The sequence below is a fragment of the Phyllostomus discolor genome, chromosome 7, assembly GCF_004126475.2.
Source record: "Phyllostomus discolor isolate MPI-MPIP mPhyDis1 chromosome 7, mPhyDis1.pri.v3, whole genome shotgun sequence".
NCBI lineage: Eukaryota > Metazoa > Chordata > Mammalia > Chiroptera > Phyllostomidae > Phyllostomus > Phyllostomus discolor.
This window is the reverse complement of record NC_040909.2, coordinates 126,174,022-126,188,267: the sequence shown is the minus strand read 5'-3', so window position 1 is coordinate 126,188,267 and position 14,246 is coordinate 126,174,022. Positions and strand designations below refer to the sequence as shown.

The following is a 14,246-nucleotide window of genomic DNA, read 5'->3' as shown; positions in this document are numbered from 1 at the left end:
GGAATGAAGGACCAAAGGGCTATGTAACAAAAAAATATCGCATAAAACCGGAAAGTGCTGGCACAGGATTTAAGCCATATCTTCAGGTCTTTGGATATGACCTGTGAGTTGGCCCCGGCTCTAGAAAGTCTTAGCCAGAACCATTCTCATTTGGAGTTGGTCTATCTGCAATAGAAAGTGGAGAACCCCGTATTATTTTCCTTTCAAACATACAAACAAAGTTTCTCTTATAATACACTGTAGTATTTCTTTATCACTTGCATTATGAAATATTCTGGGACCGAGAATGCCCCTCGGCCCTTTAAGCCATTCATACCAATGGGCTTCATTAGCGGTCCTTCTATTGCTGAAACGCTGCTGGTACCTTAAGTTGTTTGAGTCAGTTGACCACCGCCAACTGGCAATGCTTTCAGACAAATAAAATGCCCCGTGAAAAAGCAAAAGTGATCCTATGGCAAGATATTCCATTACATTGTTGCATTCACTTCATGGAAATCAAATTTATGGGAGGGTGGGCTTTGCAAGGAAGCGGCGATGTCTTCTGAAACATCCTTCCTGCCTTCTCTAAAAGATTGCTCCATTGATCCTGTCTTTTTCATCCCCTCCTCTTCTTCTTTCTAGTGGTTTTCATCCCTTTGCTAAAAGGGTTTGAGATTTGCCCCTGCCAAGGTTGTTTCACTGAAGTTCTATTATTCCTTGCCTTAAAAACCTTCCATGTCTTCTGAAGAAAGAAACCGAAGAAGATTCAAATAAGAAGAATCACATACCATGTTCATGGATAGGAAGAATTAACATCATTAAAATGTCCATACAACCAAGCAACCTGTAGATTCAAAGCAATTCCTATCAAGATACCAATGGCATAGTTCACAGGAGCAGAACAAATATTACAAGAGTTTATATAGAAGCACAAAAGATCCCAAATAGACACAGCAATCTTGAGAAGGAACAAGTGGGAGCAATCACGCTACCTGATAACAAACTATACTACAAGGCCACAGTAATCAAAACAGCATGGCCCTGAATATAAAAACATATAGATCAATGGAACAGAATAGAGAGCCCCGAAATAACCACACTTTTATGGTCAATTAATATTTGACAAAGGAGGCAAGAATATTCAATGGAGTAAAGACAGTCTATTCAATAAATGTTGTTGGGTAAATTGGACAGATACGTGCAAAAAAATAAAACAAGACCACCTTCTTAAGACCACCATACACAAGAATAAACTCAAAATGGATTAAACACTTAAATGTTAGACTCAAACCATAAAAATCCTAGAAGAAAACATAGACAGTAAAATATTGGACATTTCGAGTAGCAATATTTTTTCTGATATACTTCCTTGGGCAAGGGAAACAAAAGAAAAAATAAATAAATGGGACTACATCAAACTAAAAAGTTTTTGCACAGCAAAGAAAATCCTCAACAAAATTAAAAAACAACCCACCTAATGGGAGAACATCTAATAAGGGATTAATATTCAAAATGTGTAAAGAATTTCTAAAATAACACCAAAAAACAAATAATCCATTAAAAAAAACAGGCAAAGGACCTAAATAAACACTTCTCCAAAGAGGACATACAGATGGCTAATAGATACATGAAACGATACTCAACATCACTAATCATCATAGAAATGCAAATCAAAATGACAATTAGCTATCACTGTGCTCCTGTCAGAATGGCTATCATCAATAACTCAACAAACAAGTGTTGGCGAGGATGTGGAGACAGGGGAGCCCTAGTGCACTGTTGGTGGGAATGCAGGTTGGTGTGGCAACTCTGGAAATCAATGTGGAGTTACTTTAAAAAATTAAAAATGGAACTGCTTTATGACCCAGGGATTCCACTTCTGGGAATATACCTGAAGAAGCCTGAAACACTGATTTGATAAAAATACACGCATCCCTGTGTTCAGTGCAGCAGTATTTACAATAGCCAAGATCCGGAAGCAGCCTAAGTGCCCATCAGTAAATGAGTGGATAAACGATCTGTGGTACATTTACACAATGGAATACTACTCAGCCTTAAAAAGGAAGAAAACCTTACCCTTTACAACGGCATAGATAGACCTGGAGAATATTATGCTTAGTGAAATGAGACAGTCAGAGAAAGACAAATACTATTGATTTCACTCATATATGGAATCTAATAAACAAAATAAATTAACAAACAAAAAAGAAGCAGACTCAGATACAGAGAACAGACAGCTGTCAGAGGGGAGGTGTTGGGGGGCTGACTGTAAAAAAGGGAGGGGGTCAAGCGAAAAAAACACCTCACAGACACATACGACAGTATGGTGGTTGGCAGAGGGAAAGGTCTGTGTGTGGTCTTTATCCACTTATCTATCAGTGGACACGTAGGCTGCTTCCATATCTTGGCTGTTATAAATAACACTAAAATGGAGGCAGGAGTGCATATATGTTTCAGAATTAGTGTTTTCATCTTCTTCCGACAGACACCCAGCTAGGGAACTGGCAGGTCCTAGGGAACACCCTGCCTTTCGGTTCCTCTTTACTCGGGTTCCACAGAGTCTTCCTCCTGGGTTCACTTGTGTTCCTCTGACCCTTCCTGAGCATTCTTTATTCTTTGGGTCCTTTTCCTGTTTCCATTCCTAAAACATGATCGTACATGAAACTGGCCCTGCATCTGCGTATGCCCCACCTATAATTTTACCATCTCAGAATTTTAATTCACACCCACCCTTGGATAATTTCCAAATCTTCATCTTCAATCCCACCCATGCACAGGTCATGGCCTCAAACTGCCTACACCCTGTGTAAAAAGAAAAAAATCTGCAACTTTCATATGAGGAAAATTGTGCTGAGCAATGCTAAAAATAGCAATATGTCTGAAAAAGAATAATTCCAGAGACTCAGGAAACTTCACTGGGAAAACGACCCTTGAGCCAGACTTTGAAAGACGAGCCAGATTTTGCAGGCCGAGATAAGGGAAATGTCATTCCAAAGAGGAAAATGGTGGCTGAAAAGGGAGTTTGCCAAAACAGGGCCATCAACCAGTCAACCAATGAAGAAGAATCAAGAACAGTCACCTTGAACTGGGCCCCTAGCTCACACACGAGATGTAACACCTATGTCATGAAAAAACTGCTGTCTCCCTCACACAAGGGGAAATCAGCAGAAAACAGACTATTGCAAGCGAAGTGGCTGGAACGAGCAAACCCACACAATCACAGGGACGTGTCATCACGCCCATTTGCAGATGAAGACACCAGGGCTACACGCGGCTGACTTGCTTGGCCAAACCCACACAGCAGATTGGGAATCACAGCATCCAGGCAGATCAGACGTGCCTTTCTGTCTTCAAAACCCAAAGGCTATTTCTCTGGCTTCCCTGCATCAGAAGACGGACTGAGGAAAAACTCAATTCCCTGCACAACTGCAAGCCTCTGTTCACAGCACTGGTCTGGATCGTCGTTTTCCTGGGTCCTACCGTGGAAGTTCTCCAGAGAGGGGAGACCAGACTTGAGCTCCCTCTGAGAGGGAGCAAAAATGTAACTGAAACGCAAAATGGAAAAGGAAGCCATCCAAAGTTATTTTAATAATTCATTCTTACAAACTGTTATTTGAGAAGAACGGATCTCTCTAGCCCGCCAACAAAAATAACATAGCCGAAAAATATAAGCTTACATATAATTTATCCAACTAACCAGTTACACTGTTTCAACTAAGATTATTCCGGCAGAGCGAGGCAAGCTGAAAACAAAGGCGTGTCCTTTTAAGTGTGGAGAGCAAAGAGCTATCGGGGAAACCTGTGAAAGGGGACCTTTTTCTTAGGCTGCCCGGTCAGCGGAATATGTGAAATCAGCCATCACAATACCTTCAGGATATTGTAAAATGATCATTTCTCTTTGTCCTTTTTACTGCTTCTCACAAGCCCTAAGAAAAGTTATTTTGCTTATTCACGTAGGAATGTCAGAGGCCAGAAACTGAAGCCCAGTGCCAATAAAGTGAGACAGAAGGCCGTTTTCTATTGCAAATAACATTAAAAACCTTTCCCTGGGCTTCTGAACAATGTAAATCTCAAAAGAAGGTAACCTTCAGAACATTTGCATGTCCTGCTAACAGGCAGGTTTACCAAACATCCTTGTTCAGAATTTCAAGAGGTAGCAGGTAAACAAAGTTGTAGGATTGTTTTAATTTAAAAAAAATCACAAACTATGTCTCATAAAACATTTCTTAGAACAGGAAGGAAAAAAGAAGAGGGAGAGATAAAAGATCCAGGTAGCACCTTGCTGTGCACATGGTTCTAGCACCCGTGGTCTCCCAGATTTGTGGATTTAATCCTGGCGGCAAGATGTAAAAAGATCTTGTTACATGAAATGATGTCCAGGATTGACTTCAGATCCGTAGGGGTGTGGGAGAACAGATGAAACGCGAATGGCCATGAATGGCTGATTGTTCAAGGGAGTGATGGATACTTAGGGGCTCACTGTACTATTCTGTTGATTTTTTATTATGTTTAAAATTGTCCTTAATAATAAATTGGGTGTGTTTTTTTGAAGAGTCTAGCTTAATAATGAAGTGCCACAGAAAGTTAACCATCATGAAAGAGGTCAGGCCTCTTTCATTTGCATTCACGGCATGAAAAGCTGTGCCCTCCACATCTGAAAGGCCATTTCCAAGAAGAAGTTGATGTGGTCTCTAGTCACGAGTACACGAGGTCCATAATGGCAGTGATTTGTCCCAGTGCCAAGAACAGGGCCTGAAACTCAGACGACCAGCAATGCGAGGTCTGTTCAGAAAGAGTCCAGCCATCGTTAATATAGTGAGAATGGATTTCACAATATCGATGTAACCTGGCAGCCAAGGACAGAGGACTGGAATGCACATGCATGAACAATGACGACTTCACTGTACTACTCAGTGGAGGAGGTAGATGCTGTTGAATGAACCTGTGTACTGTGTGGCCGTCACTTTCAAAATAAAATGACTGAGTGAGCAGAGGAACAAATCTGCATCAAATTTTGTGTTAAGCTTGAGCATTCCTCTGCAGAAACTACTCAGATGGTTCAGAAGGCCACAGCTATGGGCAACTGGTGACTGGAAGCTTTATCACGATAATGCACTCACTCATGTATCATGTCTCATGCAGAGTTTTTTGGCAAAATATCAAATCACCCAGCCCTCTACAGTCCAGATTTAGCCCTGTGACTTCTGGCTTTTCCCAAAACTAAAATCACCTTTGAAAGGGAAGAGATTTCAGACTACTGATGAGATTCAGGGAAATACACTGGGACAGCTGATAGTGATTGGGAGAACTGTGTGAGGTCCCAAGGTGACTACTTTGAAGGGGACTGAGGTGTCATTGTCCTGTGTACAGTGTTCCTTGTATATTGTATCTTCTTCGAGAAATGTCTCTATTTTTCATATCACATGGCTGGATACCTTCTGGACAGAGCTTGCATATATTTTTTAAATAAAAAATGAATGAATGAATGATGAGGGACTGCGTGAACAAGTTCTAAAGTCAATGTAAAAAAAGCTTTCTGATGAAACGATGCAGACACACCCTGGGCTGTCTCAGAGCCCTGCTGAGACTGTCCCCGCATGCCTGCCCTTCCTCTGTTTGCCCAACTCACTATTCAAATACGAAGCCATTCCCTACCTACTGTCTTCCCAGCCCACTACTGGGGCAGAGAGAGGACCTCCCCTCACAGAGTCCTAATGTATCTCTCTCTCTAATACTTACCAGGTTGTATGTGCTCACAAATCTGTTTGTCATGGGGCGCAGCCAAGAAGAACTGATTAGTTCTTGGAAAGAGTTAAATCCCTTGTTGTATAGGTTGGTTTTGTCCAGGCTGGACTGGCATTTACTAGGGACTCTACAGGGGGGTTATAGGCATCATCCGTTCATTCATTCATTCAATTATTTATTGAGCACCTATTATGTGCCTGGTAGATAAGATGTCTGAATAAGGTTGAGCAGACAGTATCATGGACAGTATTTGAAAACTAAAAATTGAAAGACAGTGAAATGGGTATAGCAAAAAGCAGAAGAGTATTAGTGATAGTAGGAACTCAGAAAAGAGTGTACCAACTGTCTTTTAAGATTTCTTCAAATAGAAACAATTCAGAATTTTAACCCGTTACAGTGTTCAGCACAGACTCGGACTCAGAGCCGGGGCAGGCCCCATGGCGGCACTGTAAGATCTGTAAATACGTACTTCTGAATTGACCTTGGGCCGGCTTGCTCTCTTTGTCTTTATTGTATGCAATAAGTTGAACAGTGTAATTCTGGTCTGGCATAAGACCTTGAATAATTGCTTTAGTTGCAGTGTTCTGGAGATTCAACTGATTGGTTTTTCCACCTATAACAAAACAGAAAGATAAATCAGTTCTAAAAAGTTGGTTAACTGTGTACATGAAGAGATTTACTAACCAGCAATCAAGATTTTAAAAGGAGACTTTTATATACTTATATAAAAGTATATATCCTGGTACCTATGTGCATAGCACTTAATTTTAACATACTTTTCACTGTCATTTGTACTCTTAGCATCAGACAACTTAAACACAATTGTCTAAATTAGATAAAAACACATTCACAATAATCTTTTATCATGACACCCTAGTGCTTTTCCCTACTAGGGGAGACCACAGTACAAGAGCAGGAGACGGAAAGCCATCAACATCAGGTATACTTGTCAAGAAAAGAATTCCACTTAAAAGTGCAGGGAAAGGTATGAGCAGACTGAATACAATGACCTATGCTAGAATGTTTCCTATGGTGTTTCTATGAACCAAATCATCCGTGAAGCATTAGCAGCTTCATTATCTTAGATCTGAGCATCACTGGCTCAGGATGTTGAAGGAACCACTCAGTACCTGGCCACTTAAAAGGTAGCATGGTTCACGAAAAGATTTCAAATCCCCACTATCTCTCCATCAAATTAGACTGGCACCTAAGGCTTTCCTGAAAAGGCTATTGATTAAACACTCAATCTTTTATTCCAAGTTTCAAAAATACATTTCTTTCTTCTCCAATTTCTGTCAGTGTTTACTATGTCTGAGAAAAAGGAAATTAATTTAAAGCAAAAAGACTCTGAAAATTGTTGGCTTAATCAAACATAACAGAATACAATATATTTTAGTTACATTCTAAGAAAATACAATGACATTAAGTTTGAAATTTGGTGTTATCATCTGTGCCTCCTGCTACAAGAAAGCAGAGCTGAGCCTTCCTATCACCAAAACCCATTTCCTTAAATGCACTTGTGTCCAAGATGTTAAATCTGGTTTCACAAACTTCTATCAATTAAAACTCATCTACGACAAAAAAAATCTTTCTTAGAAAACTGTGTATTAGAATTCCTCTCTGAGAGGTGTAGAGTGTATTATTTTAAAGGCTTTGAAAATCCTGCAATAAAAAAGCTTTAAACTCTGTCTAAAATAGAGTTCTCAAATTTATTTGATCGTTAAACTCTTTGGTTTTCTAATAGCAATTAGCATCCTGCAGAACACCATGAAATACGCTCTCGGAAAAACTGGTATAAACAATAATTGGACCACGTCTTGTAGTGGCAAAACGTCTACAAACATTTCATGACTAAATGTACACTTACTATCCTTTATATTTACTCTATCGGTTTTATGTTTGATTACGTAGATACCAGAGGGCCAAGACTGTCTTATTCGGATGGGCCACTGCAGGAAAGGCATCGGGTCACTGGGGGGACAGACCCAGTATTCGTGAAGAAATCGTTTGTTTTCACCCTCGGTTTTTCTTTTGTCACTGGAGGTGTGTGAGCAAGAGCTGGAGACCTCCTTTGTGTGTGTGCTGTGGCAGAGGGGACTGGGGGGTCAGGCCGAGGCCTGGTTCAGAGGTCACCCAAGCACTTCTAAGATTCTCCGATTCCTCAAGGGCCCCTGCTTGGGATGCTTCATGGTTTGGTGTTATTGGCCATTCAGCAAAAAAAAGTAAAACTACTGATGACTTAGAGGAAAAATTGACCTTTCAAGGTCAGACATGTAAGATTCTCAGCGGTACCCCATAGTACCAATTTACATTTTGACCTTTAGAGTCGTAATAACGTACAAGCATCTCTTCAATTTAAATTTCCCGGAATGGCTTATTTTAGAAATCAGACTGTATTTTAGAAGTCTGAGTTGTTTCAGAATTGGGCCGTGTTCCAAAATGAAAACTCTGGACCAAGCGGAGTTTGAGAACAAAATATTTCTATAAATACTGCTTTCTATAAATGAGTCCCTTCCAGAGGCCACCGTGGGGGAAGGTGGCCTCTGGCAGCACTGGACCCGAAGTCCCTCTGACGAGCCAGTGGATAATTTCTGTTAATAAAAGCAGCTTCCTTTTCAGTGGCAGAGCAAGGGGCCAGGTGTTCTCTCTGCTTGTTTCATCTGCGATTTCTACACCTGCTCTCAGGTAAGAGGCCGGCACTTAAGAACACCCGAGCGTCTGTCCGCCTGATAAAGTGAGTTGGGAAAAGGCCTCCAGCTGAAAGGAGTCTGCCTCCATATAAACGTCTTCATCACCAAGAAAGAGAAAAAATATTATATTTGTATAAAGATACATGTATGTTATATAAATATGCTACTATTAAGTACTTATTACATGCTATGTGAAAATGGATCCTGGAAGAAGAGATGAGACCTGACCAATATACTAAAGAGCATCTATTTTTTATATAACTACTTTATATTCATGATCAATACATTTGTTTAACTTTGCTCTTTCTGTTTTAATTTATCACTTAGTTTCACAGTGTCTATTTAGCTTATATAATTTTCATGTATAATTGCCCAATAATATTCTATCAAGTTAATTACTCATAATGTACCCAGCCAGTCACAGCTGTTGGGCATCCAGACGTGTATTTTTTATGTGTCATTAGAACAAAAGTATTCACAAGGCATTGAAATAGAAGTAAGAATTTTTTAAAAATCTTCACCTGAGAATACATTTATTGATTCCAAAAAGAAAGGAAGTTTGAGAAAGAGACAGAGAAACATCGATCGGTTGCCTCCAGTATAGAGTAGGATCAAACCCACAATCCAGGCATGTGTCCTGACCAGGAATCGAACCTGCGACCTTTATGTTTTAAGGGATGATGCTCCAACCAACTGCCAACTGGGCCACACCAGCCAGGGACAGAAGTAACAATTTTTGATAGCCTGGAAATTTCACCTGAGGAGAATTATGATTAAGTCCAATAGTCATTCTTCTGACTTAGGGAGCATCATTTCCTGGATTAGAAGGCAAGATTTCAAGCTCAAATATTAAATTAATAGAAAAAACTTTCAGATGATTTTTAAAGAGACATTTAGCACTACACATTTTTAGTTACCTATATGTAAATGTTGCTATACGCTAGAAAATACAGTTGGTGGTTTTTACCTGAAGCTGGAGACACAAGAAGTTTGTATCCACCAAATTTGCCTCTTGGAGCCTTCCATGAAATCTGTATACTGTCATGAGATAATACATTATATCGTAACCGTGTGGGTGGGGCCACTGGAAAGAAAAAAAAAAGATTAAATATTGAAACATGTAGCTGCCATTTGTTAAATTGAAACATCAGCATAGTGTAATCAAAATACACAAGACACTTCTTCAGACTCAAAACATGCTCTTTCAACAACCCCATTAATCAATTTATCAGTTTGCAAAACTATACAGACCTACGAGCATTTGTTTCTTACTCAAGAGATAAGCACTGTTCAAACAGTCCTGACCTTATGACAAGGGACTATGATTTAGGGTTAGAATTTAATACTCTAATCTAGTCTGCAAATTGAAGCCAATCTTGTAAAATGCTTTCACTATGTTACAAGGATAAATTTTTCTTCTTGGATCATGTGAGCTTTTACAATCAACTCTAGTGGGACTTGTTTTTATGCCTTTAGGTTTTTCGCTTGAGTAATCCAATATTCGTTATAATAAGATCATTTGAGAAGGCTACTTTGGACATATTATAGTCATAAGATCTTCGTTTAAAAAACACTCGAGAAAAAGATTGCACAGAACCAAAATAAAAAAGACCAAATACAAGATAATTATGTTGTATAAACTTGGATTTAGTCTTCCAAAGCACACATGATTTACACCTTCCCAAATGTTACCCAGCACATGGCCATGATCATCCCGGTATACTGAATCTTTTCTGACAGTTCACAAAGTGGGTAGGTCTACATTAGTCTTTGTGTAAGCCATTCAAACTTCAAAACATGTTTTTGGAACTCGACCTCAATGTAACATCGTTTCAAAAGAAATTATATAAGATCCAAATTGTTTGCCCAATAACAGGTAATGCTTAACAGAAAAATGTAGCGTTTATTACCCATTTTTAGGCCCAGCCTTTCTGTCTTACTTTAGGAAACAGAGTGTGCGGCGGGCGCGGGGGGAGTAAATATTTTTCTTAATAAGTATGTAGCTTGGACATTGGTTTGATTCCCAGATATGTCACTTATTAGATAAATAACCTCAAGCAAGCGACTGTTTCTTCCAAAGTCATTGCTTTAAGGTGACAGCAACACTTTCTGCCCACGAGAGATGACATTAAATGGGATAATGGATCTAATATATTGTAATAAGTAGTCAATAAATGCTGGCTCCCCCTTCCCCCTTATATCATATGGTAGGTGATAGCAAGTTTTCATTTAATCCTCACAAAAATACATTTCTGTCTCAATTTTACATAGAAGGAAACCGAGGAGAAGCTAAGAGACTCGCCCAAGCTCGCATACCGGTGGACAACAAGCTCCGACCTCAAAGAGCAGGCCCCGTCTCTTTGTGAGGAGACCCCTGCTAAGAAGGCACCTGCACTGTGCTGGATGGGGGACTAATTTACTCCCCCGCACGCCACCTACTCTTCCCACATCAGTACGCGCTGAAGGACTCGGTCATGGGCACTCCCTTCCTCACTGCCCTCTGTGGCCCCTCAGTGGGGAATGCTGGCCATTCACAGCAAAGACATTAGCTTCCCATTGTCCGGTTGACATGAATGGAAGAGTTTACATTTCTCTGGATTACGGCAAAGATGGATTCATCATAAGAACAGTGACTTGGAAAGAGAAGAGGAAGTTGACTAACCGAGACATTTGGGTGAACAGAGAAACGATTACTATTTTGCTTACCATATTTTGCCATGGAAAATGGGCACCCACATGTTTGTGCATGTTATACAAGGGATTATTATACCATTATTATACTCATGGTATGGGATCATTATACCCATGTATAACGCGCATCCTTATTTTTCCCTCAAAAATTTGAGCAAAACATGCACATTATACATGGCGAAATACAATAGTCTGGAACTTGGGGAGAAAATCTACTTATAGATAGCTTCTTATTACAGAAAAAAAAATAAAAATAAAAATGTTTATAAATTTAAACAATAGCCCTGGCTGGCGTAGCTCAGTGGATTGAGCGCGGGCTGGGAACCAAAGAGTCCCAGGTTCGATTTCTAGTCAGGGCACATTCCTGGGTTGCAGGCCATAACCCCCAGCAACCGCACATTGATGTTTCTCTCTCTCTCTCTCCCTCTCTCTCCCTCTCTCTCTCTCTCTCTCCCTTCCCTCCCTAAAAAAATAAATAAAATCTTTAAAAAAAATTTAAACACTATATTCCAGCTTCTGAGCCAGATCTTGTCAGGGGGCAAACAGATGTCGCTGGCCAAGCTTATGGCAGAGTTTTGCATGAATGAACTGGTGAAAGAGCGCTGGCGAGCCTGGGAGGCGTCACGTGGAAACGAGCAAGAAGAATGGAAGCTTCAGTCTAGGCAGGTCCAGGAGGGGCGGCCCATTCTGGCAGCACCCCAGGTGTGTTGACATCGCCAGGCGGGCACAGAAGTGAACACCATTCGGGATTCTTAGCTTAAGGATTGGAAATCTTTACAGCATTTTCCACCCAAGCTACCGTTCTTTCAATGTGGTCTGAGTTTGCAGCCTGCAGCTCGTCGTCAATAACTAGCCTGAACCTACAGGAGAACGTAGTAATGGTGACATTGACCACGCCCTGATACCCCAGACCACGCTCAGACCACACGGATGGTTCTCTGGGACCAAGAGCAGCACTGGCTTCAGCTAAGCTACTCCAGGGAATGGATTGTGAAACAAAGACTTCATCAATACTCAAATCCATCAACAGTCCGCGCTGTAAACAATGGACAAATGATTCATGTGGCTACAGTCCCATTACAGCTTTCCTTTCTCAACAGCCCACACCTATTGCCTACATAAGCATAAACGCTCTCACAATCATTAAAAGAAAATCGTAGTTGGACACGAAGTCCACATTTCCCTTAGGTTTTTGCGGGGAAAACACTGAAGAGAAGAAATGCTGGTTAAGAAAGCAAGAGGCAGGAGGTCACGGTTATGAACTTCACAGTTAGCCCCTTTTTCCCTGCATGGGAGGCACTGGGGCATGTGCCAAAGCCAGGGCAGCAAGACCGACAGAAACCCTGTAAGTGCACTGGAGAATGGACTGTTCTTATCTCATGGAACAAACACTCGTGTGTACTTAATACCAGACTCAGGATTTTTCTTTTTGTGAGCACAAAGCTTCTACACATATACTTAACTTACAGTAATAGTTACAAACGCTTGCGTGAACCTGACTCAAAAGTTAATTTGTGCCCTCTAAAATCCTAAGCTTTTTTAAAGTAGTTGATTTTGTTGTATTTTTCCATTATCATTTATCCCCCTTATACCCTCGTCTACCTCCACCCAGCCCCCCCCCCCTAAGCTTTTTAAAAAGACAAAAATCAAGCGTAAAGCTTAATGGTGTTTGGCCCACACCAAGAACCAAGAGCAAGCTAACAAACTCATGCTTTGTGTGGTGAAGTCAGACTTCCTACGGGAGACTGGGCCAAACATAACATTGTGAGCACATGCACTGTATCCCACGGGGGGACCGAGGAGGAAGACCAAGGATGGTGTACTCGGCATTTTCCTTCTAGTAAAGGACTAGGCTTGTTGCTGAAAATAGGGGGGTATTTTTGTTTCATCACGTCATATTTTTTGAGAAGGAAGATTTTCTTTAAAGCCCAAGAATTTCACTGCAACCGTTCTCATAGAAATCCATTTTCATGGGGCAGAAAAAGAATGTTTGTGTGATTCCAGCAAAGCTTCACTGTTGTCGGGTACTTTGGAAATTTCACTTCACAATATGACTATTTATTAAAGGGTTAATTTTCTGGCCTTCCTCCCTCCCTCCCTTTCATCTTTCCCTCCCTCCCTCCTTTCCTTCCTTTCCTCTTTCCCTCCTTCCTACAGTCCTTTTCTCCTTCCCTCCCTCCTTCCCTCCCTTCCTTCTTTCTTTCCTTCCTCCTTCCTTCCTTCCTTTCCTTTCCTTCCTTTTCCTTCCTTCCTTCCTTCCTTCCTTCCTTCCTTCCTTCCTTCCTTCCTTCCTTCCTTCCTTCCTTCCTTCTCTCTTCTCTCTCTTCCTTCCTTTAACTCAGCTGAAATCTTGCTGTTCGGATGAATGACAACCTATAGGCAAAGGTTTGCCTCTAATGAAATAATCCCATGAATCCTTTGAAATGCCTCTTCCTACACTGAACACTGAAATGGAGATCCTCCGTTCTCCACTCCCCATCATCACCGCACCCCGCCCACCCCCAGCCCGCTTCTTTCTCTAACAGCGCTTTGGTCTCCTTCCCAGGAACAACACTCCCTCCCACAGCATGGGGCCTTGGCTAGGCCATCCATCAGCCATCCTCCCCTGGCTCAGGGCGGGAGGTCAGGCTGACTCTCCCAAGAATCTGTCCAAGGATGGAAGGATGGAGAATAGGTCCGGTCATTGCATTCCAAAGACAAACCCTAAATTAAAAAAAAAAAAAAGTCACTACTTCTAGAATCTATAGCCAGGATATTCCCAGCTTCCCATCCCTTTCAAAGATTAATTATTTAATTTTTACTTTAACTTCATGAGCTACTTCATTACCTATAGTAATTACATTTTTGGCTTAAATGGACCAGAGAAAGTTTCCTCTTTTTTGGCACCAAAAGTCTCTCACTGATAGAGATGGAGCAGTACGGGCACTGAGAGAGTTTTTGCCTTCAAAACCTACGCCAGAGTGCTATGTCAGTGGAACAACCCATTATATTTATTAAGTAAAAGACTTTTAAACAGCAGAGAAGTATTTGGCTAACTTTTCCAAGTGGTCAAAAAAAAACCCTCAAACAAACAACAAAAAAACCCCTTACTGTTTTTCTTTAATCTTAGTCATTTTTCAAATGCATGCATTGCCCAAATGT

At 40.8% G+C, this 14,246-nt stretch overlaps 1 protein-coding gene across 3 annotated transcripts in view; it reads right to left on the bottom strand.

The window, feature by feature from the left end:
- Nucleotides 1-14,246, bottom strand: part of COL14A1 (collagen type XIV alpha 1 chain) — a 194,939-nt gene that overhangs the window by 159,132 nt on the left and 21,561 nt on the right. For all 3 annotated transcript variants that reach the window (XM_036031381.1, XM_028534047.2, XM_036031380.1), the window contains exons 3-4: nt 9,382-9,498; nt 6,194-6,337 (exon numbers count right to left, since the gene is read on the bottom strand). In XM_036031381.1, coding sequence (XP_035887274.1) covers nt 6,194-6,337; nt 9,382-9,498 — 261 coding nt within the window. The remainder of the gene's footprint in view (nt 1-6,193; nt 6,338-9,381; nt 9,499-14,246) is intronic.